This window comes from Salvelinus sp. IW2-2015, linkage group LG23, assembly GCF_002910315.2.
Source record: "Salvelinus sp. IW2-2015 linkage group LG23, ASM291031v2, whole genome shotgun sequence".
In the NCBI taxonomy this organism is placed as follows: Eukaryota; Metazoa; Chordata; class Actinopteri; order Salmoniformes; family Salmonidae; genus Salvelinus; species Salvelinus sp. IW2-2015.
Window position 1 is genome coordinate 5539809 of NC_036863.1, and position 27421 is coordinate 5567229.

Sequence of the window (27421 nt, forward strand, 5' to 3'; positions counted from 1 at the left end):
GAAGTTTACATACACCTTAGCCAAATACATTTAAACTCAGTTTCTCACAATTCCTGACATTTAATCCTAGTAAAAATCCCCTCTTAGGTCAGTTAGGACCACTTTATTTGAAGAATGTGAAATGTCCAAATAATAGTAGAGAGAATCATTTATTTCAGCTTTAATTTCATTCATCACATTCCCAGTGGGTCAGAAGTTTACATCCACTCAATTAGTATTTGGTAGCATTGCCTTTAAATTGTTTAACTTGGGTCAAACGTTTCGGGTAGCCTTCCACAAGCTTCCCACAATAAGTTAGGTGRATTTTAGCCCATTCCTCCTGACAGAGCTGGTGAAACTGAGTCAGGTTTGTAGGCCTACTTGCTCGCACACGCTTTTTCAGTTCTGCCCACAAATTTTCTATAGGATTGAGGTCAGGTCTTTGTGAGGGCCACTCCAATACCTTGACTTTGTTGTCCTTAAGCCATTTTACCACAATTTTGCAAGTATGCTTGGGGTCATTGTCCATTTGGAAGACACATTTGCGACCAAGCTTTAACTTCCTGACTGATGTCTTGAGATGTTGCTTCAATATATCCACAATTTTATTTCCTCATGATGCCATCTATTTTGGGAAGTGCACCAGTCCCTCCTGCAACAAAGCACACCCACAACATGATGCTGCCACCTGCGTGCTTCACGGTTGGGATGGTGTTCTTCGGCTTGCAAGCCTCTCCCTTTTTCCTGCAAACATAACGATGGTCATTATGGCCAAACAGTTCTATTTTTGTTTCATCAGACCAGAGAACATTTCTCCAAAAAGTACAATCTTTGTCCCCATGTGAAGTTGCAAACCATAGTCTGGCCTTTTTTACCATCTGGCTTTTTTATGGCGGTTTTGGAGCAGTGGCTTCTTCCTTACTGAGCAGCCTTTCAGGTTTTGTTGATATAGGACTCGTTTTACTATGGATATAGATCATTTTTTACCCGTTTCCTCCAGCATCTTCACAAGGTCCTTTGCTGTTGTTCTGGGATTGATTTGCACTTTTCGCACCAAAGTACGTTCATCTCTAGGAGACAGAACGCGTGGTTCCATGGTGTTTATACTTGCGTACTATTGTTTGTACAGATGAACGTGGTACCTTCAGACGTTTTGAAAATTGCTCCCAAGGATGAACCAGACTTGTGGAGGTCTACAATTTTTGACTGAGGTCTTGGCTGATTTCTTTTTGATTTTCCCATGATGTCAAGCAAAGAGGCACTGAGTTTGAAGGTAGGCCTTGAAATGCATCCACAGGTACACCTCCAACTGACTCAAATTATGTCTGACTCAAATTATTCTTTAGTTATTTTATTTGTTGTGTAGTAAATATTTCAGATTTTATTTAATAGTTTTTTATTTTGTCCTGTTAAGCACATTGCATTGCATGTCTGAAATGTGCTGTATAAATAAGGCTTAATTTGATGGTACATTACAGTATGTCCTCAGGCTRGATTCAGAATGAAGAACAGTAATAGACAGACAACACGTTGCTCTACGTGATGTAATGTAGCTCCACTGAGATGGTGGGTAGAAGGGAGTGAGATAGTGAACAAAAGAGGATGAGGGCATATTTACTGTAAACGGAGTGGCGCTGTGCTGGGGGGATAAAAACAAGAACAAGGATCCTACACGGACATCATTCACCTCCTGTTTAATAGTTCCTCTCCCAGTCTCCATCTCTACCTCTGCTTGGTATCAACTGAACAGAACACAGCAGCATTTCTTTAGACAGAGCACTCTCTTCGTCAAGAGGCAGCCTCAAGGATATAGACTTATTCACAAGGAATAAATTATACATACTAATTACACTCTGTCTCACAGTGTGCAGTAGGGTTTTGTGTTGGCCCTAGGAGTGGCAGTAGACTACACTGACTGCACACTAAGAGACACACCATCCATCTGTTAACACCTACTAATAGAGTTCTAGAATTTATTATTGGTTGATCTCCAGATGGAAACATTCATGGCTGCAGTCCCTCTCAACTAATATTGAAAAACGTAACTGGTCCTGTAAGACAGGGTCTGTTTGATAGATCAGAAGTTGGCTAGTTAGTCAAGATGGAGTGATTCCAGAAGTGAGCTTATAAAATGTGTGTCTGCTGTCTACGCCTCTGTGTGTGTGTGTGTGTGTGTGTCTACTGTCCATGATCATGTCTGTGTGTGTTAATGTCAGCAGTCAATTAGCTACCCTACGGTAAAGGCCCCCTGTTTCTCACGCTGTGGCTGGAAAACAGATTGTTCCTAAATGAGAACAAACAGCCTTCTCTCTCTCCCCAGAGCAGAGTAGGTGGGCAGCGGAATGTGCTCTCCGGCTGAAAGGAGGGGTTTCTGAGGCCCGCAGCCCAACTGCCGGTTCCGTCTGCAGCGTCTCTTCAGCAGAGACACCGCACCCAGCCTAGGCAGACTGGCATCCTCCAGGGATCACACATTTTTAGTCATCCCCTTGGCACTGGCCCTTGGCCAGGGAGAGGCAATACTCTGGCTTTGTGGAGCCAGTGTGGAGGTGTTACGGTCAGACGACTCATCCCCACCCAGAAACATATTGGGGTGTTCTGACACTGGAGAGAGAGAGAGGCCAAACTATAACCTGACTCTTTCTGATGATATCCAAGTATGACATAGTTCTATTGTGTCATCTAAACTGCCGATCTTAATAGGGTCATTAGCATAAATAAATAGTGGGAAGTGGTGTATAAGTGAGCACTGCATCTGGCTACTCACTCTGGAGGGAGGAAATAACCTGGGCCTCTTGAATAAGATCACATTGATGTCATACTATATTGCCCATGTACACTCAATGATAGGCTGCACCATTTTAAATGTAGAATAGTTGAGAACGAGATCAGAGAGAAAACTGAAACCCCACCAAGGACACACACAGACAGGAAATGTGTGGTTGGAAAGCTGTACGTGTATTTGCACACTGCCCTTTATCAAAACACAATGAGCTGACACAGTCTCGATGCAGAGGCCTTGTAGAAAGGAGAATGTACCTTTCACACTGTGGAATTTCAGCTATGCCCTAGCAGGGGTGCAACAAGCCTCTGGGTTTTGAACAGCTGGGGAAGGGGAGCAATAGATCTGCTGCCATTTACAAGGTCCACCAACACTGCACTAAAGCCGTATGTCATACYCCACTCCTCTGTCTGTTAACCTTCTACTCTGAACCCTATGAGAGATGGAATCATTTTGTGTACACAGCCATTTAAAATCGGTATGAGGTTGGAATGAAATGTAGAAARTTCTTGGCATCTACTTGGTCTGTAAGAACCACACTTAAAGCTGCACTATGCAGACACTGCTCCGACTAYTTCCTGGGTGCTAAAATTGAACTAGTTTGTTTAATTTCAGTTTAAACTGCTGTGAAATATCACCCAAAAAGCTACATAATGCAGCTTTAAGATAATCTACACTTCCGCCTCTATGACCATTTCAACTCAGCAGTCTTACATCACTTTGGCTTTTAGCTGTCGAGTTTATACTGCACTTACATCCAGGTCATGGTTTCAAAGGTCACATTCGGTCATGCAATGATAGTCACAAAAATACTATAGTCAGATAAATAATGAATCATAAATGTCAGAATCCAACCCAATGTGTATCACAGTTCAGAGTAACATAACATTTTGCTGCAGTATGAACAGTGTGCAACAGAATATATCATAAAGTGTTGCTGCAGTATGAACAGTGTGCAACAGAATAGCATCATAAATGTTTGCTGCAGTAATGAACAGTGTGTATCAGAATAACATAAAGTGTTGCTGCAGTATGAAGTGTGATCAGAATAACATAAAGTGTTGCTGCAGTATGAACAGTGTGTATCAGAATAACATCATAAAGTGTTGCTGCAGTATGAACAGTGGTATAGAATAACATCATAAAGTGTTGCTGCAGTATGAACAGTGTGTATCAGAATAACATAAAGTGTTGCTGCAGTATGAAGTGTGTATCAGAATAACATCAAAGTGTTGCTGCAGTATGAACAGTGTGTACAGAATAACATCATAAAGTGTTGCTGCAGTATGAACAGTGTGTATCAGAATAACATCATAAAGTGGTTGCTGCAGTATGAACAGTGTGTATCAGAATAACATCATAAAGTGTTGCTGCAGTATGAACAGTGTGCTAGATTATTTGTTTTAACAATAACTTGTTGGCTTGTGACCATTTTCCTTTTTTTGCTACATTTTGTAATTACTAGGATACTTGATGTCCGGGACCAGCACGCTTCATAAGGTCACTAGTGTTTGTCTTGGAAGACACGGGCAGACTACAAAGTACATGCAAAACTGCAGTGTATTCAATAATGAGAGAGAGAGAAAAAAAAGTATCATAGAGGGAGGAAGTGAACAATCTAGCTAGAGCCTCATAGAATCTATAAAGGTTCACCATCAGGTTAGGTCAGAACCTATTCTGTAATAGAGGGCTCTGGAATGGATCAGACCATTGATTTGGCTAACAGTTTTGGGAGTTCCAGTACAAACTCCACAGGGTCCAGTTCCGGCTCAGTGGCTCATGGGTGGCCCACTGTGGCCCACAGTGGCTCATGGGTGGCCCACTGGCGGCCCGGAGGTCTTACCCAGAGCTTGGCGTCGTAGTAGAAGGCGTCTAGCAGCTTGATAATGTAGTGGTGGTCACACTTGGCCAGGATGTCTATCTCCACCATGTAGTCCTCCAGCTCCTCTTCAGTCTTTGTCTCAATCACCTTGGCCGCAGCCAGCTCTCCAGTCTCCTTGTTTTTGGCCTAGAAGATAAAGGAGTCAACATGTCAATATTTACACCATCTTGTCCTCATTTAGTGTTCATGAGATGAAGGATATCGAGCCATTTATACATTCATTTAAAAAGCCTTCACGTTGACTTTCCATATATATTAATTTTGCTTTGCGATTCTATCCTAACAGGCATTATTATCTATTGGGTGACTGGTAAATGTGAAAAGGTCACCACACAGGAAGTAGGCTACTGGCATAATTTCTGCACAAGGGGGCTATTTAAATAGGCTACACGAGGACAGTGAATTKTATCAGAGGGTATATTGAGTAATACTAAGAAAAATCATAGGTGGGGCCCGGCCGTGGTTAACTAGTAGGGGCGTTAGGAAGGAAATTGAACTTGCGAAAACCACCCTGTTTCGAAATGAACTTCCGTGTTTTTCTCATGTGACTACAATTGAAAAGGTAGTGAAGACATCACGAGTCTCATATATTGCGAAATAAGCAAATGGACTTCATGGACTTAAAGTTACTAGTCTTAGTGAATTAACATATGTCACACATTAAATACTGGAAACTAAATTTGACAATATAGGTTGGACTTCAAGAACCATATCTGGGCCACCGCCCACCAAATGAAATCCTCTGTGCGTGTGTGTGTGTGTGTGTGTGTGTATGTGTGTGTGTGTGTGTATGTGTGTATGTGTGTGTGTGTGTAATAAAACTTAATCAAAACCCTAGCAGAGACAAAAAACACTGACAAACACAAGTTTGTCAAAAAACACTGACAAACACAAGCCATTAAGTAAAAGTTTTACTTAATGGCTTAAAAAGCACAACAGGAAAGGAACCTGCACACCCTGTAAGAGCTAAGGAGAAGGAGGAACCACTGTAGCCATGCAGTCAGCCAGCCCATCCATCCACATTGACAAGGCACTACAAATGAGTTAGAAACACTGTCCCCAACTGCATGATAAACCAGCATCAGGAGGGGTGAGTAAGTGGTGACCACATGACAACAGACAGGAAGTACAGGTCTCTGTCAGAGGTTCTGAGAATGAATACATCTAGGTTAAACAAGTTGTGCTCTGGGAAAGGTGTGTGATCTCTACATAATAGTGTGTGTGTGTGTGTGTGAGAGAGAGTGAATGAGAGCAGAGAGAGCAAAGACTGTGCGATACAGAGAGAGAGAGAGCAACAAAAAATGTAAAGACAAAGGATGTTGTGAGTTAACAAAGAGAGAAAAAGAGGTAAAAGTCAAAGGAGAGAGAGACGTATCTGTCTTTATCTATAGTATAGGCAGATAGATATACACTGAGTATACCAAACATTAGGAACACCTTTCTAATATTGAGTTGCAACTCCTTTGGCCTCAGAAGAACCTCAATTCGTCAGGCATGAACTCTACAAGATGTCAAACAGGGATGTTGGCCCATGTTGACTCCAATGCTTCCCACAGTTGTGTCAAGTTGGCTGGATATCCTTTGGGTGGTGGACCATTCTTGATACACACGGGAAACTGTTGAGCATGAAAAATCCAGCAGSGTTCCAGTTCTTGACACAAATCGGTGCGCCTGGCACCTACTACCATACCTCGTTCAAAGGSACTTAAATATTTTGTCTTGCCCATTCACCTTCTGAATGGCACAMATACACAATCCATGTCTCAATTGTCTCAAGGCTTAAAAATCCTTCTTTAACCTGTCTCCTCCCCTTCATCTACACTGATAGTTTAGCGCAAGTGAGTGAGTGAGCGAGTAAGTGAGTGAGTGAGTGAGCGAGTGAGGATAGCTCAAGCTACTCCCAAAGAGCTGGAGATGTGAGGCTGCAGACTAAACAGCCTGGTGGGGTCCAGTGCCTGAGGGGTCTGTGGGAAAACATCTGGGTAAACAGTGTAGTCACGCACACGCCTGGAGACACTGGCCTACCATAATTACAACCCTGAGAGTTCCCGAAGATGGAATAACTCCAGGGCCTTTTTTAAAATTAGGACTTTTCCTGGTGAGGTCACATGGTTAGGAAACTTAACCTTTGCACACAGTGTGTGACTGGAGAGACATGATAGTGTATCTGACAATGCGTCGCAGAGCATTTGTATTTCATCACCACATCCAGGAAACGGCTCTGCTCCCACCACGGAAACMCCCATCTCAGAGTCAACAGGGGGCCCCGTTAGGTCACAATTCCCGCTTAACGAGTCTGCATAACCAAGCTCGCTAACCCCGCACTCTCGCTTTCCACCCCTCTSTCCATACTTTTATCTCTCTCTATCACATTCTGAGGCTTGGAGAAAGGTGCACACTGCTCGTGCCTGACTGGGAGTCATTACCTCTTTTCCGCTCACGTCTAGTCGGCCTTGTAAAAGGCCAATCCCCCACCCTGCTCTGCAGCTCATTGGGAACACGACCCAGGAATGTGCTTCTGGGCTTCAGTTGAGTTGGGGGGGTGGAGAGAGGGAGAGAGAGAGATAGACTAACAGATGGGAAGATGCTCTGCCTGTCTGTCTGTCTATGGGGGAGGGAAGGGGCTGTACTGTACACAGAGGAAATGACACTGAAATGCCTCATTGTGCCTCACAAGGGAGCACTGACTTCCTGGAAGGCATAAAAGGCTCTGCAGTCTCTCCACTGGAGGAGAAGGAATAGTGGTGCTGGGTGAGCATAGAGCTGTATACTCATACTAACCTAATTGTACTAACAGACAGAAAAACTGGCTCACAACACCACCTCATCTCCATTATCATAGCAGAGAACAACAAAGCAGTGCTCTCTCTAGCCCAATCATCCCACTGAGGAACAACAAAGCAGTGCTCTCTCTAACCCAATCACCCCACTGAGGAACAACAAAGCAGTGCTCTCTCTAACCCGAAAATCACCCCACTGAGGAACAACAAAGCAGTGCTCTCTCTAACCAATCACCCCACTGAGGAACAACAAAGCAGTGCTCTCTCTAACCCAATCACCCCACTGAGGAACAACAAAGCAGTGCTCTCTCTAACCCAATCACCCACTGAGGAACAACAAAGCAGTGCTCTCTCTAACCCAATCACCCCACTGAGAACAACAAAGCAGTGCTCTCTCTAACCCAATCACCCCACTGAGGAACAACAAAGCAGCTGCTCTCTAACCCAATTCATCCCAATGAGGAACAAAACAACTTCAGTGATTGTTTTGCCCAACATTTCCATGGATGTCAGGGGCAACTAAACGGCACAGACCCCTCTCTTTGCTATAGCCCGCCTGTCTGTGACCGCCTGTGACCGCCTGTCTGTGACCGCCTGTTGGCGTCCCTTCATGGGAGAAGTCGCTCATCCTCTCAGTGCTCCACAAAAGGTCAAAGCAGTAAAACAAGGGATCAGCTTCTTCTTCCCTGCCTCTGGGTACGTGATGAGAACACACACAACACACACACACAGATCCAGTTAGTGGAGTGACGTTCACTGGGCAGATTACTAACCTGGCTGTGAAAGAAGAGGAGCAGCACACTGGGCTCAGCGGGTGGTGCATGTCTGCTCTCTGCTGCTGCTGGCACAGCCTCCTGGGGCCAATCACTTCCAGGTTGATAGCAGCATACAGTAACCATGAGGCGGTGTCGCGAGGCGTGGGCCTGCCTGCATGTACACTGTACTGTGCACTTTTCCAGAGTGGACACTAATCCCAGCCCCAGCCCAGCCTCTAGAGAATGTGTGCTTAACCTTTGCCCTGGCGTTAAGATGTACAACCCTGAACATTTCTCTGAACAGGAATGTCATGTCTACAATTCTTGTTAACAGTGGACTGCCTAGTAAATCTTAATCTCCCTCTGAAGATGACTCAAATCAACTTATCATTATGAAAAATACGTCTCAGGCAGCTTTGGGTTTGGGTCCTGGAACACCAGGCTTGTTTGTTTGATTCTCATATAAGAAGCATACAGGACAGACATGAAGAGATGGGCAAATCCATACACACCCCCCCCCCCCCCCATTTTAGCACCCCCCTCATGACTGTGAAGATAAATCATGTGTTTTAAAGTTAATTTCCTGCAATTCTACACATTTGCCATAGGGTGGAGGCAAATGTTTGCATTTTTAATATATGATAACTGATGATCAATGGGCTCCACCCCGTTGGTAATTCGACCATGCTTACTACAAGTTTAGATAGCTGGCCGCTAGACTAATTTACCAATCAAAAAAATCTAAAATGCTGATGCACAACCAAATTTTTAAATTGTACCCATTATAACGTCAACAGTAAATTGAGACCCTCGACTGAGTGTTAATTAGTCCACGGGCATACAAAAGGGGGCAGTTGCTGTATGCTTAACAGTCAGTCACTTGAGATAAAAGCCTTCATCATGCGTGTGGCTATCATCCCATTCTATTTATCAAAAGTAGGTCATGATTCTGCATAAAGTCTGGCAGAGTTCTCTAGAAGTACAATAGCATGATAATGTTTAAATGCATTGTATCCTACTGAACAGAAATAACAGGATACTAACTAGCCTAGCTATTGATTAGTGTTAATTGCTACTGTTATGTTGCTGCTGCACATAGATGGTTCCCAAATGAAACCCTATTGCATTTATAGGGCACGACATTTTGACCAGGGCCCATAGGCTCTATAGTGCACTAATTGACCAGGGCTATAAGTAGTGCACTACATTTGACCAGGGCCCTGATAAGTAGTGCACTACATTTGACCAGGCCCTTTGAATAACAGTAGTGCACTACATTTGACCAGCCCTGATAAGTTAGTCACTACTTTGACCAGGGCCCTGATAAGTAGTGCACTACATTTGACCAGAGCCCTGATAAGTAGTGCACTACATTTGACCAGAGCCCTGATAAGTAGTGAACTACATTTGACCAGGACCCATAGGGCCCTGATAAGTACTGCACTATATAGAGGGGGAAAAAATGCTTATTGCAATATTATTTTGGACGATATTGTATAGATTCTTTGACTCCAAGTATCGATTTGTAAAAATAAATAAAAAACGTATGGGGTTTGAGAGCTCGCGCTTTGTACTTGCAGAGGAATCGTTGTAGAATTTCCGGGCCATCACAGTTTTTTCGACATGGCATGTTGTAGTCTGGTTCTAGATAATGGCATCAGGGAATTGAAGCCAACATCCTCTACCGTTGACAATGGCTGCATATCAACTACAATCATTTCTGTAATCAGTGCTGTCATTTTCTCACTCAGTCCCTTATTGCACCTCTTCTGTGTGAAGCTGTCTAATGTCTGTTGCGTGGGGCCTGTGGTGCTGCCAGCAATGATTTGGGTCTCACGGTGCATCATTTTCAGATGGTTCAGCATTGCACCTGTACTACCATTACTGTACCTCAATTACACCTTGAGAAGTTTGCATTTCACCACCTTCTCATGTAACGTCTCAAAAGTATTGCCATACAGGACTTTGTTGCTGTCGTTTGCCTTTCTCAACGATAATGATGTGCAGAGTGCTTTATATCCGTGGTAAATCATTTGAAAGATGCATATCTCCTCTTACTAACATTAAAGCATTGTTGCGTTATTTGTTTCCTTTTTCCCTTTATGACGATCGAAACCTGTTAGTGATCCCAAGTTTAAACGTTCACACCCCCAGTAGACAGCCATCACATCCTAAGCCATCCACAGCCTTTTCTCTTTCCAATGGGGACATTCTACTTCTCTTGTGTTACATAAGCTGAGGATTATACAGGGTTGAATTCTCACTGTAGCTTTCTTTACAGTTGTTCCACACGGATGTAGGACACAGCAGAGAAGTTCAAATGCTGAACCCCAAAAGGAATAGTGCTGCTGTCTGAGGATGTGGTGGTTTCGCTGTGAGGTATTGTGAAAGGTTTCAAGCTCAAAACAACAGTGAAGAACTCGCTGCAGCACGTCTCTTAGGATAGGCAGGTTAGTACACTGTAGCTCGAACATAGAGCTGTCGAGTCAGTACTGATGTAGGATCTTCATTTGATCACCCTTTTGCAGGAGAATGTTCCTGCAATGCAGGAAATGTAAAACATTTAGTGTATTCGGGGTTTAAAAAGGCCTCTGAAAGTTTATAATTTCCACTTTGAAATTACAAACTTGATTTTCCCTTAAGGAAAATGTATCAACCCCTACAAAAATGTCCAAATAATAATTCACATTTTGTTTTGCTGCCGGATTATTTTCCTGCTGTAGCAAACAGGTTCAAATTAAGATCCTATATCTGTATGCATGACWAAATAGAATATAGTCCAGTACATTTGCTGTGTCTCAGGGGGAGAGAGGTATGCAAAAAACACATTTCTATTTCACACCTGTACAGGTTACCACTTGTACATACAGTGAAACAGGACTATATAAGCCCTTACTAATAAAAACATTTTTTTAATTATTATTTGTAAATGTGTCTCCTAACTTGATGAAAACGTGAAACATGGTGCTTTGATAGACTGCACAAAAGGCATGTGTTGTTTGATTACTTTAGCAGTGCTGTTACATCACGTATTGTGCTTTGCCTCTGACATAGGCTAGCGTCAATGTATTTCAAAACCACTAAATCAGTTATGACAAGTTAACTCATGATGTTCTCACAAAAATTACTCCCTCGCCCACACTCCAACTCAGACAGTCACCAAGGCAACCTGCCACAGACATACCGACAGGGTGCTGGGAAGTCATGGGGGACGAGCCTCTACAGGAGAGCGTGGTGAGTGAGAGATCGTCACAAAGGAGCGTGCTGTCCACACCCACCCAGGAGAGCACTTATCAGCCAGGCCGGCCACAACTGGACCCCACAGATTACCAGCTCTGGAGCACTAAAGTGCTATCACTACGGCACCCTAGTCCCTACATAGTGCACTAGTACTTTGTGGTCAAAGGTAGTTCACAATATAGGAAATAAGGTGGCATTTGGGGTGCATTACTCAGGTAATGCTAGGTTAACTAAGGCAACTAGGAAAACGTACAGTACCAAGCAGCAGCAGCCAGGAAGCCTGCGCAGCGGCACATGTCCCATTAAAAAGTAAAGGGAACCTTTCGGCACTTGTGCTTAAGGGTTTGGCGGCGGCCGTACAGATAAAAAACATCCTGTGACATACGGGTCAGCAGGAAGTGGGACATGCTCCTGTCTCAGCAATAGCACGTGGGGAGATTTATGTACAGTACCAGTCAAAAGTTTGGACTACTCATTCAAGGGTTTTTCCTTTATTTTKACTATTTTCTACATTGTAGAACAATAGTGAAGACATCAAAACTATGAAATAACACATGGAATCATGTAGTAACCAAAAAACGTGTTAAACAAAATCAAAATATATTTCTATTTTAGATTCTTCAAAGTAGCCATCCTTCACCTTGATGACAGCTTTGCACACTCTTGGCATTCTCTCAACCAACTTCACCTGCAAGGCTTTTCCAACAGTCTTGAAGGAGTTCCCACATATGCGGAGCACTTGTTGGCTGCTTTTCCTTCACTTTGCAGTCCAACTCATCCCAAATCATCTCAATTGGGTTGAAGTCGGGTGATTGTGGAGGCCAGGTCATCTGATGCAGCACTCCATCACTCTCCTTCTTGGTCAAATAGCCCTTACACAGCCTGGAGGTATGTTTTGGGTCATTGCCCTGTTGAAAAACAAATTATAGTCCCACTAAGCGCAAACCAGATGGGATGGCGTATCATTGCAGAATGCTGTGGTAGCCATGCTGGTTAAGTGTGCCTTAAATTCTAAATAAATCACTGACTGTCACCAACAAAGCACCCCCACACCTCCATGCTTTACGGTGGGAACCACACATGCAGAGATTATCCATTCACCTACTYTGCGTCTCACAAAGACACGGCGGTTGGAACCAAAACTCTCACATTTGGACTAATCAGACCAAAGGACAGCTTTCCACCAGTCTAATGTCCATTGGTCGTGTTTCTTGGCCCAAGCAAGTGTCTTCTTATTGGTGTCTTTTAGTAGTCGTTTCTTTGCAGCAATTCAACCATGAAGGCCTGATTCACACAGTCTCCTCTGAACAGTTGATGTGGAAAATGTCTGTTACTTGAACTCTGTGAAGCATTTATTTAGGCTGGTATTTCTGAGGCTGGTAACTCTAATGAACTTTTCCTCAGCAGCAGAGGTAACTCTGGGTCTTCCTTTCATGTGGCGGTCCTCAAGAGGCTTCTAAACAGCTTCTTCCCCCAAGCCATAAGACTCCTGAACATCTAATCAATTGGCTACCCCTCTTTTATGCCGCTGCTACTCTRTTATTATCCATGCATAGTCACTTTAATAACTCTACCTACATGTACATATGACCTCAACCGGTGCCCCCGCACATTGATTCTGTACCGTTACCCCCTTATATAGTCTCGCTATTGTTATTTTTTTTTATTTTTTTTAAGTTCTTGACATTTTCCGTATTGACTGACCTTCATGTCTTAAAGTAATAACGGACTGTCATTTCGTTTTGCTTATTTGAGCTGTTCTTGACATATGAACTTGGTCTTTTAACAAATAGGATTATCTTCTGTACACCACGCCCTACCTTGTCACAACAACTGATTGGCTCAAATGCATTATGAAAAGAAATTCCACAAATTAACAAGGCACATCTGTTAATTGAAATGCATTCCAGGTGACTACCTCATGAAGCTAGTTGAGAGAATGCCAATAGTCTGCAAAGCTGTCATCCAGGCAAAGGGTGGCTACTTTGAATAATCTCAAATTTATTTTGATTTGTTTAACACTTTTTTGGTTACTACACGATTCCATGTGCTATTTCGCAGTTTTGATGTAGAAAATAGTAAAAAATAAAGTAAAACCCTGGAATGAGTAGGTGTGTCCAAACTTTTGACAGGTACTGTACCTCACCTCTAGTCATGGCTGTCTGTGACAGTGACTACGATGTCCTCCTTACCATCTGGTGAGTGACATTGACAGGCCAATAGGGCCATCAACCTGAGCATGATACCGTGATAACCCCATGACATGGAAAACCTGAGACCATGTCAACAAAGCCCTGTTGTTTACCCTGATGTGTACAGCAAACACAGATCATGAGGCCAACGGCCCCTCAGATCTTCTTCTCCAATAGGTTTTGAGAAGGAGGCGAGAAGAGAGGCTGTGAGGAATCTAGGATTCGTTGAGACAGAGCCTTAAGTCTACTCACTGTAGACGGAGCTTCTTCTCTTCCCACAGACTGATTAGTCAGGAGCCTGACGGGCATACAGGAAGTGCTTCCATCACTCTCCCGGCCTACAGCTTCCCTCCTGACCCTGACTCCTCCTCATGCACTCCAGGACAGCCAAACTGTATGGGGGCTGGAGATCACATGTAGCCAGGGAGGAAGGATGTAGAGACTGTCTATTATCACGTTTCCATTGTAAGTGTTGAAATTCCAAAGATGCCTTGTAGTTTACTCAATTTTATTCTCAGTCCTGAAGGGTAAGGAATGAGACAAGATGTCTAGGCAAGATGGAACAGGTTTGAACACAGTATGACAGCGAGATAATAAACATAAAAACAAAGAAGAACATTCTCAACATTGCGATTACATCGTATGGTACATTCATATTGGCACAGAAGACAAACTGTTTTTTTTATTTATGTTTAAAGCTGCCCAGAGAGGATGTGGTTTTTATGCGCAGAGGCAACTCATTAGATCAGAGTGTGCTGCCCATCAAAAGAAAGTCATCTCTCTCAAAGTTCACAATAAGTGGTGAAAACAATCAGCACAAAAGAACATTCAAATATTATCATTCTAGTTGTAGTCTAGCGTCAAAATGATTATGAAGTTAGTGATGAGAGGTGACAGAGGTTAAATGTGCATTGAACTGTGCAAATCCAGGAACTCCCTACTGTGCGTCCCTCAGCACTTTGTGAAATGTTCATGTATTCAAGACATTTCTCCTTCTGCCTACTGTCAGTCCAAACGTTCAGGGTGTGGTAAGTAACCATCTCTTACTCTTGATGATAACGAAAACCCACATGACACTTGTTCACATCAGAAAACGGAGTAAGCTACTTGTAGCACTGCCTTCACAGCTAGTGGTCTTCATATCGGAAAGCGAGGATGGCAAGTGTACACCAACAGGAAACTAACAGACCACCTAGTTTATAGGAACTAGTAAGACCTGTAAGTAAGCAGGTTAGAATGCATCATTTGGTGATGGGCCAATTTAATACTGTAGGAATAAAACCTAAACAATCAAATAACTTAATTTGCTGACATGGAAACATCTGGTCCAAGTGGCAACATTAATAAATCTGATGTCACAAGCATTGGTATTTATGATACGMTGTGGACTGACTCAATCAACATTAATTATTCAGCCTTTAACTTTTTTTTTTTACCTACGATCATGTTCATTTGCTCACTSAGATTAACTAAACACTTCACAAATGGGTTGGTATGGCTACAGAAAGATCAGAATAAAGTCATTTTAAATGTCATTCAGAAATAGGGCACAGAATGTTGCTGGTAGTATGCATTTCAAAGGCAGATGAAAGACTTTGAAATTGCATAAATTTACCCCTATATTTGCATTTAAACTTTTTTCCCCTTGAGCTTGATAAACCACGTTGTTTGAGATGGATACATGAGTGAACCGGTTTTGACAGCCCAAATAAGAAAAATGCCATAATTGCCAGCACATCTGTTTTCATATAATTGTGTGGTGCCTACAAATAATTTATAGGCTGACAAATAGGCAGAGGTACTATCAGGGGAGTCATGCACCCCACAAATCTGAGGGGGCACAAAGTATGTGAAGATGGCTTGGGGGTGGACCAGAGGGGGGCTAGGCCTGACCATAGATTGGAGAATTTTGCTAGTCTAACTTGATTGATAGCCTGAAATGACTTCATGGTATCTAGTTAGGAGATTTGGAACTATCTGAGCTAACTTCATAAAATTGCTAGGTGGCTAGTAATATTACAGAGAAACAACATATTTTTTACATTATTTACAAAAAATTWAAAAACGTTAAGTTTGATGACCGGGCACGTGCCCCTGTGCCCCCTGTGGGCTAGCAGATTCAACTGAAATGGAGTGGCACCTACCCTCAGTGCGCAACAACTTGCCCATGATCATCTCTTTGAAGTCATACAATATTATATGATGTTATTAACATAATAGTTCATTGAAACAAACCCATAATGCTTACCTTGTAAACTTTTCCAAATGCTCCATCACCCAATTCTCCGATAATTTCCCATTGGTCATTAGGATTGATGTCTCGATGAACGTGTTCATATCGCTTTGTCTTCTTTTTCATGTCAAAAGAAGACAAGCGAAGTATTTGGCTTAATCTAGCAAAAGCCATAGTTTCACCGCAAAATGTAATAAAAGTTTCTGAAGACAGCAATTATTTTGAGTCTCACTCAATCGTGTTGAACTAAAGAAGTATTCCGACAAAAAAAAACGACCTGATCTCTAGAAGCACGCACCAAACATTTTTCACACCTTTCACGTAAGACAATAAGCCTTCAGTTCATATCAGTCTACGCGTTGTCATAAAACAACTTCATATTTCCATATTCATTCACAGTGATTGTCCACTGCCACACGGTGACCACCTGCTGCAGCAAAGTTATCGAGGATAAATTGTTGCTTCGATGTAAAAAGACAAGCCCCACCTTGTCGCTCCCGCGGCCGTAATGGAAATGTCGTTTTCTATGTCCAGATCCGTTATGTTTACGCACGATATATGTAGTTGGAAGAACTTCACGTCCCAGTTTAGATAGATAGGCGGTAAGTTGTTCAGCTCCCACCCATTGCATGTGGCCACTGACTGGTGATCGAAGTTAGGACACAGTTTACACAGGCAGCCCAATTRTTATATTTTTTCCACTAATTGATCTTTTGACCAACCACATCAGATCTTTTAACATCAGATCTTTTTCAGAGCGAGATCTTTTTGGTTTGCCTTTTTTAACGCAGACAAGGATATATTTTGGTGCACTCTATAGCCCACAAGCGCCACTAGGTGGCATTTAATCATAGTACTGGTACATCAGCAGCACATACTGTCTGTTGTGGTCTTCTGGGTCTTGCCATTATGTGGTCCCTTTGGTCGTTTATACACTATAATTCACAAGGCTATTTTATATTTGATGAAATGAACAAATTCTGCCGTCCAGAATGTTACGTTTTGTGAAGTCATATCACATCTGGAACGATGGATGATGGATCATACAGTGTATCATATTAGGATGTCTTATTAAAATCATTTCAGCCCAGGAAGAAACAAACAAGCACAACATTTAGGCTTCAACTCAAACACCAGGCTTTCATAGATAGCAAGCAGCCAAGCACATCAATGTAACATAAACATGTCGTCAATGTACTTTTATTTGTAGGCTAAGGTACTTTTATTTGTAGGCTAAGGTACTTTTTTGCAAAGTAACTTGTCAAAGAAAACATACAGTGTCATTAAATCTGTTTGAATTCCCCATTGCAGGGTTTTGCATCGTACACAGTAATAACCAACTATATCTCTCTCTCCCTCTCTCTCTCCCTCTCTCTCCCTCCCTCTCTCTCCCTCTCCCTCCCTCCCTCTCTCTCCCTCTCCCTCTCTCTCTCTCCCTCTCTCTCTCTCTCTCTCCCTCTCTCTCTCTCTCTCCCTCCCATCAAACAGTGGCATTGTCATTTCCGGCTCCAGCTCATCGGCGGGCGGTCCAAGGCTGTACAGTCATCAGTGGTGAACACCAGCTCCTAAACATAGAGATATGAGGCGTGTGAGTGCCAGTGCCCTAAAATGCACCAGTAAATACAAAAACCCAGTGCTCAGTGCAAGGACTATGACGCAACATGAGGAAAGTGACTTAACAAAGAGCATACAACTATTATGTCATTTCAGAGGATATGAGAGTATTGATTTTATGAAAGGTCATTTAACTTCATGCATTTCCTTGACCAAATACAGTAGAATGGCAAAAGATCCCAGAGAACAGAATGTCCTTTCAATCATTTGTATCATGAAGCTCACTATTTTGACCCATAATAGTACTATCTTTATGTGTTATTACTGAGCTTTGTTGTGGTTCTCCTCTGTTTCCCCATTCTGTTTCATAGAGTCTGAATGACAGGGAGCCTGGATCAAGAGCTAGTCTGTCTGTGAATGCTAGTCGTCGCTCTCTTACCCCGTGACACCTCTGGGACATGATCATGTGCAGTTGCCTGACYGCGAGACCCACCACCCGCACTTTCCTGGTGTAAGCACAGCGCAGTTCACGCAAGCCGTCCACCAGAAAGACGTACTGCCTCATCTTCGGCATGATGCAAGCGTTCTGTCAAGATGAATAGAATTTCTGTTCTTATGTTGCAGACCAACAATTATCAGGCGTAGAAATCAGTTATCTTTTCRGCAATCTCAACATCAGGGAAATGTATTTAATTAAACAGACACAATAGTGATCTCAAAAGTACACAGTGAATACTGCAACAATACTTTCCACAATGCCATAGTCATACTTACATGTACATCTAGGTAGAGATGTGGGATGTGCGCCATGCAACGTCTCTGGAAAACACACAGAGAAATTAGGCATACTCCACTGCAATCAGTGCTCAGTCCCTCTATGGTAAGGGACTTACAGTTTCAGGTTCCATCTTGATCATCGCTGCCTGATGGGTGAGGTCTCGAGCCATACTCAACACCTTAGTGTAGCATGTCGGTGGGTTAGGGTAGCATAGGACCAGTGCTACCAGTGAAAGTGCTAGTAGTGTGTGTCCTAAAATGGCCATAGCTGATAGTTCACAGTGAAACACACAAGGAGGGCCTTTATATAACCAGGTAGGAATCCTCTAATGATATGTTACTATCTTAAGACAATTACACACTAGAATGTTTTTGGTTTCCTTTGTTGTTGTTGTTGTTGTTGTTATTCTTGTTTGATTCTCTGTTCTAATTTGTGTTGAAGGGGGGAGATTACACACACACACACACACACACACAAAATTGAACAATAAAGTTGCTTAAATCATTACTCACCGAAGTCTTTGTTAATGTTATGTGGTTCTACCTCCTGACTTCTGGAGTGACATGCCTGCTTAGGGGAAAGGAAAAAATGTGTTCTTATTGTTTATTGTATGTGTAATTCTGTGGTGATGTTGAGGGGGATGGTGACCATTATACTAAAGTAAACACAGTAATTCCAGAACAAAATGGTGAAAAAGAGGTGGATGCTATCCCTGACTGGGACTTGAACCAAGGTCCAGCGACTTTCAAGCCAACACCTTAACCRTCASGCCAAGAGGTCCAAACCCCTTGATGAGGTTCCTAGGTGTTGACCAAACCCCTTTCTTCAGGAGAGTGTGTCCCCACGCTTTTCTATACCAAGTGCCTCACATGTACACACCTCTCCAATGGTCTCACGGGCACTATCCCACTTCTGACACCTGTGTAGCCTATTCAAGGAGTTTCAAACCCGGGTCCAGCAACTGTTAAGCCAACACTTTACCTGTTATGCCAAGAGATCTGAACCCCTTGATGCGGTCGCTAGGTGTTTGATTAACGTCACAACAATATTTACCAATCACATCATTTTTATTTTGTATATCCATTATGATTGGTCCCTGAACCCATTTTAAAATGTATAAAATTATCTTACATTTTTCACTCTGTAATTTTATAACCTGATGGTGGGCCAAAACGCACACGATGGTTTTACTTTGGCTACATTTCCTCTTCACTTCAGTTTACTCAAATCTTGCACTTTGATTGTAGCCTATCAGGCTTCACCCCAAACAAAATAAAACTTTGGACAAATCTGACACCAAATTAAGTATGGTTTACCTAAATTACATTCCTTTAGGATAAATTTTTTGGAGAGATTGTCCAGCTATTACAAGGTGAATYCTTTGGATGACATCCATACTAAATAAATATTCACGTACAAATTAGTTAAACATGTCAGTATGTTGATGCAGGAATTCTGAGAAGAACAATGTGGCCCCTAGTCATCTTTTATTTGCATATTGAGCAATGTTATACAAAGGAAAGGGAAGTTTCCAAGAACAACAGTCTCAAACTCATTGTGTGGGGGTAAGTATAGGCCTATGTAGGTGTATAGCTATATAACATTATGCTAATCATTGTGAAAGCATTGAGAACTGTATGCAAAAATGAACATAGCTGTCCATACACGATAAGGGACTATCATGGGTAGCTGTCATGGGTTAATTTAATTATATTTTTGAGAGAGCTATCCACTAGGTGGGGCTAATTTCACACACTACCTCTGTGTATGACTCCACTTCCAGGGAATCCTCTGTAGCTAGAGAGGCTCTTTTAAGGATCACACCCATCAAAACCGCTATCAGCACTGCAAGAGGGGACTCCTTCCTTCTATCCCTCCATTTATTAAAGCTAATATGATTATTTCTATGAAATGAAAAACCAAGACTTACTTATATGTAAAAAAATAAAATAATAATTACTACAGACTACTTACAGTTTTGTAACGAGGTGCCACGGGTGAATACTGATAAACAGCACAGTGAATACTGATAAACAGCACATGTGACTACTGATAAACGAAGCACAGTGATCAAATAAACAGCACAGTGAATACTGAAAACAGCACAGTGAATACTGATAAACAGCAACAGTGAATACTGATAAACAGCACAGTGACTATGATAAACAGCACAGTGAATACGCAATAAACAGCACAGTGAATACTGAATAAACAGACAGTGAATACTGATAAACAGCACAGTGAATACCAATAAAAGCACAGTGAATACCAATAAACAGCACAGTGAATCTGATAACAGACAGTGAATACCGATAAACAGCACAGTGAATACCGATAACAGCACAGTGAATACCGATAACAGCACAGTGATACTGATAAAAGCACAGTGAATACTGATAACAGCACAGTGAATACGATAAACAGCACAGTGAATACTGATAAACAGCACAGTGAATACTGATAAACAGCACAGTGAATACCGATAAACAGCACAGTGAATACGATAAACAGGCACAGTGAATACCCAATAAACAGCACAGTGAATACTGATAAACAGCACAGTGGATACCGATAAACAGCACAGTGAATACCGATAAACAGCACAGTGAATACCGATAAACAGCACAGTGAATACCAATAAACAGCACAGTGAATACTGTTAAACAGCACGGTGAATACCGATAAACAGCACAGTGAATACCGATGAACAGCACAGTGAATAGCAATATACAGCACAGTGAATAACAATAAACAGCACAATGATTACCAATAAACAGTTGAATTTGTGATTTCCAACTTGTTGTGTAATGTTTACGTCAAATGGCCGATGAGCACCGATACGTTTATCTATCATTTCTCTTCATGTGACATGGATTGAAAAGGATTTTCCTGTAGATTGCTGACTTGATAGCCAGAGAACAGAATGTCCTTTCAATCATTCTACTGGCTTTAGTAACTCAATGAGTTTTTATTTATTTGACATTGTTTGCAAACTGATATGTGACACGTATTAATGCCAAAATAACACGCAAAACAGAAACAAAAATATATACAGTACCAGTCAAAAGTTTGGACACACCTACTCATTCCAGGATTTTTCTTTATTTTTTACTATTTTCTACATTGTAGAATAATAGTGAAGAGATCAAAACTATGAAATAACACATATGGAATCATGTAGTAACCAGAAAACTGTTAAACAAATCAAAATATATTTAAAATGCTAGATTATTCAAATTAGCCACCCTTTGCTTTGACAGCTTGCACACTCTTGGGTTTCTCTCAACCAGCTTCATGAGGTAGTCACCTGGAATGCATTTCAATTAATCGTTGTGCCTTGTTAAAAGTTCATTTGTGGAATTTCTTTTTTTCTTAATGCATTTGAGCCAATCAGTTGTTTTGTGACAATGTAGGGGGTGTATTCAGAAGATAACCCTATTTGGTAAAAGACCAAGTCCATATTATACGCAAGAACAGCTCAAATAAGCAAAGAGAAATGACAGTCCATTATTAATTTAAGACTTGAAGGTCAGTCAATCCAGAAAATTTCTTCAAGTGCAGTCGCAAAAACCATCACGCGCAATGATGAAACTGGCTCTCATGAGGACCGCCACAGGAAAGGAAGACCCAGAGTGTCACGGCCGTTGGAAAAAGAGGACCAAGGTGCAGCGTGGTGAGCGTACATTTTCTCTTTATTGATAAAAATGACGCCTAACAAAACAACAAACACGACAAAAACTAACCGTGAAGCTACAGACTATGTGCCCTAAACAAAAGTCAACTTCCCACAAACAAAGGTGGAAAAAATAGCTACCTAAGTATGGTTCCCAAACAGAGACAACGATAGACAGCTGTCCCTGATTGAGAACCATACCTGGCCAAAACATAGAAATAGAAAAACATAGAAACACAAAACATAGAATGCCCACAACTCACCGTCAGGGCGTGACACAGAGTTACCTCTCTTGCGGAGGATACGTTCATTAGAGTTACCAGCCTCAGAAATTGCAGTCAAAATAAATGCTTCACAGAGTGCAAGTAACAGACACATCTCAACATCAACTGTTCAGAGGAGACTGCGTGAATCAGGCCTTCAAGGTTGAATTGCTGCAAAGAAACCACTACTAAAAGATACCAATAATAAGAAGAGACTTGCTGTGGACAAGAAACACCAGCAATGGACATTAGACCAGTGAAAATCTGTCCTTTGGTCTGATGAGTCCAAATTTGAGATTTTTGGTTCCAACCGCCGTGTCTTTGTGAGACGCAGAGTAGGTTAATGGATCATCTCTGCATGTGTGGTTCCCACCGTGAAGCATGGAGGAGGAGGTGTGATGGTGTGGGGGTGCTTTGCTGGTGACACTGTCAGTGATTTATTTAGAGTTCAAGGCACACTTAATCAGCATGGCTACCACATCATTCTGCAGCGATACGCCATCCCATCTGGTTTGCGCTTAGTGGGACTTTTGTTTTTTGACAGGACAATGGCCCAAAACAAACTTCCAGGCTGTGTAAGAGCTATTTGACCAAGAAGGAGAGTGATGGAGTGCTGCATCAGATGACCTGGCCTCCACAATCACCCGACCTCAACCCAATTGAGATGGTTTGGAATGAGTTGAACCGCAGAGTGAAGGAAAAACAGCCAACAAGTGCTCAGCATATTTGGGAACTCCTTCAAGATGGTTGGAAAAGCATTCCAGGTGAAGCTGGTTGACAGAATGCCAAGAGTGTGCAAAGCTGCCATCAAGGCAAAGGGTGGCTACTTTGAAGAATCTCAAATATAAAATATATTTTGATTTGTTTAACACTGTTTAAGACTCCAATATGTGCTATGTTATAGTTTTTATGTCTTCACTATTATTCTACAATGTATAAAACAGTAAAAATCAAGAAAAACCCTTGAATGAGTAGGTGTGTCCAAACTTATTTTGACTGGTATTATATATATATATATATATATTAACTATGATATACATCATTTAAAAATAATAATAATTTTAAGTCGGATTTAACTTTTCGTAGCAGGTTAATTAAGAAAATGTACGCAGGAGGTTAGTAGAATTAACGTAACAAGTTAGGAAAATGTGGTTAATGTTAGGAAAAGGTTTAGGGTTAGCTAAAATTAAATTAAAAATCAACTTTTGACATTAATTTGACAAAAGCTGGATCACTTCTAGCCATGACAAGTTTCCCCTGAGCGTGGAGGGGTGAACCCTGGGCCCATATCCACACAGCAACTCAGGGTAGGAGTGCTGATCTAAGATCAGGTCCTAACCTGTCCTTATAATCTTATTAACTATGATCTACAAGAAACAAACTGATCCTAGATCAGCACACATACTCTGAGACATACTCTGAGACACTTTGTAGATACGGGCCCTGGTCTCATGAAAATTGATAGTTTGGACTGAAATCATTTTGGCATTTTCCACCAGTAGAAATAGAGTGTGCACTCACTGTAAGCAAGTCCCTCACCCAGTCAATCCCATGACCTTGGAAAGGACCATACAATTAGGAAGTGGCAGGGCCATGCTATTCCTAACGGTTGCACTTTATGGAGCCATTAGTTAATGCCACCTCAACTCACGGCTTGACAGATATTGGACACCGCACCAAAGTGTTACACAGGGAGAACTCTATCTGTCCCAAAGTTGTCCATTCCCACTGGGCACATACTGGTTGAATCAACGTTGTTTCCACAACATTTCAATAAAACTACGTTGAACCAACGTGGAATAGACTTTGAAGGGACATCTGTGCCCAGTGGGTTCCTATCTATGCTATAATGGAACTGAAGATGTGAATGAGGTGAAAATTAACATATTATTGTTCATGATAATAATAAGAGCATGTAATCCATTTATGAAGAACATGCAATCCATTAGGCTATGAGTGTAACCTCATAAGGTTATCTTTAATGATTTAATTATAACATTGCATAGTCATGGGTGTGCTAGATTTTGGTATGGTATGCTAAATGGGTTGACTGCTCATATCCAATTTATTAATGGTTTATTACATAATTAATTAATTAATTAATTATGAAGGTGTTCACCCAAAATGTTTTTTAATACAATTTCCACATTTTGGGTCATGTGAAAATATAATTACTTAACATAAATACTATACACCTGAGAAGAAATTGGCTCATAAAAATTATACGGCGAGGGTGAGTAGGCTTGGCTACATTCACGTTGCGAGACGCGCGAGGAGGGAGTTCTAGTGCTTCGATCACACCGAYAGCGTCATTTCATTTTGGTACACAATAATACATTTCCAATGAAACGCTGCGTTTGCCTTGCAGCATTGCGTTTTAGAGGCAGTTGCAGTGCATTCTGTATGGTGCATACGATGGATTTATCGAACGTATGCGTCAAACTGTATGCGTAGACGGCTTGACAGAAATAGTAGCAGATGGTGAATGTTAAACTTTTGTGGCATACATATCCAGAGGATGCTGCGTACTATTTTGCGTAAGCCCTGTCCCTGTTCGAAACGTAAACAGCGTAGCGCCAAGTAGCCTGTAGTCCAGTCGGGATACTGGTGTGTGAAGTCTGAACTGATGTCTGCCTTATTCTGCCGTCTGCTTATTCTGCCGTCTGCTGATCTCGTGCAACATGTAACAGTTTTCTGTTTCTGCTTCATGATACAATTATATCCTCAGTGACAACAATAATGTTGAGCGAACAGTTTAGATAATAAGACAACTTTCATTGCACTTTAGATTTTTTTGGCAATCAATCTGCGCATCTTTCCCTGATCGTTTCAGACAGTCCTGTTCGTGGGTCGTGGCAGGTATCCGCATGCGTCGTCCTCAAGCAATTGATGCCGTGAGCTGTTCTCAGATTTTTAAATAGGCTTACCTTTTATATTTTATCTGGACATGTTATTTCTCTCCAAGGCCCGCGGCATTTGAAGGTAGGTTGTGATGGTGTCTGCTTGAATGACTATTCAGCGCATGCTTTCTATTGTTTCACTGGATACTAAGCGGAATGCCCTCCATCTACCCCGCTCAAAGTCGGCAATGCGGTTTCATTGTCTAGGCTACTTCAGCACCGTTCACTGGAAGTAGTTAGGAATATGTTTCTTAAATTGACTAGGGTGACCTTATCAAGGAWACCATATATGACATTCATATTGGACTGCAAAATCGCAAATGTTAGTTTGTTTGTAGCCTACCGCTAGGCGACCACTCAAATGCAAATRTTAAGTTTGCATTCAGCTTACATCCAGTTGTAATAGAGTGAGTGCAGTCTTATTTTTCTGAATGCCCACGGTAGGCTGAATCATACATGGGATGATATTGCAGTAAACTAGAAGACAGGCTTTGTGCTGTGCATACTAAGTAATTTTCACTATGTTCAATTTGAATCGAAATTATCGTTAGAATGACACATATATGGTCAAAAAATGCCGGTTTTAATCGGACTGCTTGTTGTACCTGTCTGTATTTGACTCGAGGTACACCGTAGGGATGACATTGAACGGTGCAAGCAAGCTACGTACGTGGGAGCTGAAGTTTTGCGTCCTCCTTTATAGTTCTACAGTATGCCTCCTGCCCTGGATGGTATGGGGACGGTTTGTGGAATTTCTATTATTTTACACCCTCAAACTATAAATCAAAGAAAGGTGGGAAGAAGCAGAAACCTAATGTTCTCCAATTTCATATTATTCATCACTTTGCTGGATGCACAGGCGACAAGAGAGATGAGATGGCCCCCCAAAAAAGTTGACTTTTATATTATCCTTCAGAAAGTAAACTATTTGTACTTACTTATTTTGTAGGCAGCAGGTAGCCTAGTGGTTAGAGTGTTGGGCCAGTAACTGAAAGGTTCCTAGAGCGAATCCCCGAGCTGACAGGGTAAAAATCTGTCCTTCTGCTCCTGAACAAGGCTGACAAGCCTTTGACAGCTTGTTCCTAGGCCCTCATTGTAAATAAGAATGTGTTCTTAACTGACTTGCCTAGTAAAATAAATAAATAGTTATTTTGTAGCATGTGCTAATTGAAATGTATTAAACTGAATAAAGTACACTTTTATGGAGGTTATTTAGCCTACTTGCGTAAATATATGTATTGTAGGCCTACAGTTTGGGGGACTTTATTGGATAATTTTGAACTAGACCTATTTTCTGCCTTTAATCTATTACTTGTGTCTTTAATCTATTATTAGTGTCTTTAATCTATTACTCAGTGTCTTTATCTATTACTAGTGTCTTTTATCTATTACTTGTGTCTTTAATCTATTATTAGTGTCTTTAATCTATTAGTAGTGTCTTTATCTATTACTTGTGTCTTTAATCTAGTATTAGTGTCTTGAATCTATTACTAGTGTCTTGAATCTATTACTAGTGTCTTTAATCTATTATTAGTGTTTTATACTATTACTAGTGTCTTTAAGCTATTACTCGTGTCTTTAATCTATTACTAGTGTCTTTAAGCTATTACTCGTGTCTTTATTCTATTACTAGTGTTTTTTAAGCTATTACTTGTGTCTTTAATCTATTACTTGTGTCTTTAATCTATTATTAGTGTATTTGATCTATTATTAGTGTCTTTAATCTATGACTAGTGTCTTTAATTCTATTACTAGTGTCTTGAATCTATTACTAGTGTCTTTAATCTATTACTAGTGTCTTTAAGCTATTACTAGTGTCTTTAATCTATTACTAGTGTCTTTAATCTATTACTAGTGTCTTTAAGCTATTACTAGTGTCTTTAAGCTATTACTAGTGTCTTTAAGCTATTACTAGTGTTTTTAAGCTATTACTAGTGTCTTTAATCTATTATTAGTGTCTAGTGACTGCATTTGGTTCTGGGTGTCGAGATGAATCACTTACAGCCAGGGTTGGGGAGTAACTGATTACATGTCCTGCTAGTGAGTGAGTAATAATCAATTAACCAGATTCTTTTTCTTTTTTTACTGTAACTGTAACTAATCAGTTCGGTTAAAAGCTAAAATATTGTAATAAGATAACAGATACTTTTGATAAACTATATGATTACCTCTTGGATTACTTTTAAATTCAGAAAGGATATTTGCAGAGAAATAATACTTTATGACACCTTTCTGTTTTCTCAATGACATTCAATTTAACATTGAAAAAAGTTAAAAGTTAAAGTTTGTTCCACCTTAGCAAATCTGACCACAAGTCAGACACCGTTAGGAAGACACTCCAAATGCATTTGATGGATCCTTTTTGTCTTCTTCTAATGCCTCTTAAGGGGAAAGTAATCCAAAAGTAACTGAA

The 27421-nt window shown here is 41.2% G+C and overlaps 3 protein-coding genes and 1 long non-coding RNA gene across 4 annotated transcripts in view; 2 read left to right on the top strand and 2 right to left on the bottom strand.

Annotated features, from left to right (window-relative positions):
* LOC111950998 (serine/threonine-protein kinase 10-like) overlaps nucleotides 1-16502 on the bottom strand; it is a 53449-nt gene extending 36947 nt beyond the window's left edge. The window contains 2 exon segments of the mRNA XM_023968952.2: nucleotides 4602-4766; nucleotides 15856-16502. Of these exon segments, the coding sequence (XP_023824720.1) occupies nucleotides 4602-4766; nucleotides 15856-16014 (324 nt within the window). The 5' untranslated portion in view covers nucleotides 16015-16502.
* LOC111951001 (uncharacterized) lies at nucleotides 14460-17847 on the top strand. Its single transcript, XR_002875544.2, has 3 exons — nucleotides 14460-14635; nucleotides 17329-17428; nucleotides 17766-17847. It is a non-coding gene; the product is annotated as an uncharacterized lncRNA (long non-coding RNA).
* On the bottom strand, nucleotides 17075-18742 carry LOC111950999 (cytokine-like protein 1). The gene is made up of 4 exons (XM_023968953.2): nucleotides 18685-18742; nucleotides 18169-18213; nucleotides 17834-17980; nucleotides 17075-17405 (listed from the first exon to the last, which is right to left on the bottom strand). Exons 2-4 carry the CDS (start codon nucleotides 18202-18204, stop codon nucleotides 17337-17339), a joined length of 252 nt encoding a protein of 83 aa, XP_023824721.1. The 5' UTR covers nucleotides 18205-18213; nucleotides 18685-18742; the 3' UTR covers nucleotides 17075-17336.
* Nucleotides 18743-24723: 5981 nt separating this feature from the next.
* LOC111950473 (protein kinase 2-like) overlaps nucleotides 24724-27421 on the top strand; it is a 38108-nt gene continuing 35410 nt past the window's right edge. The window contains exon 1 of the mRNA XM_070434290.1: nucleotides 24724-25090. The gene's annotated coding sequence lies outside the window, so the exon portion shown is untranslated. The remainder of the gene's footprint in view (nucleotides 25091-27421) is intronic.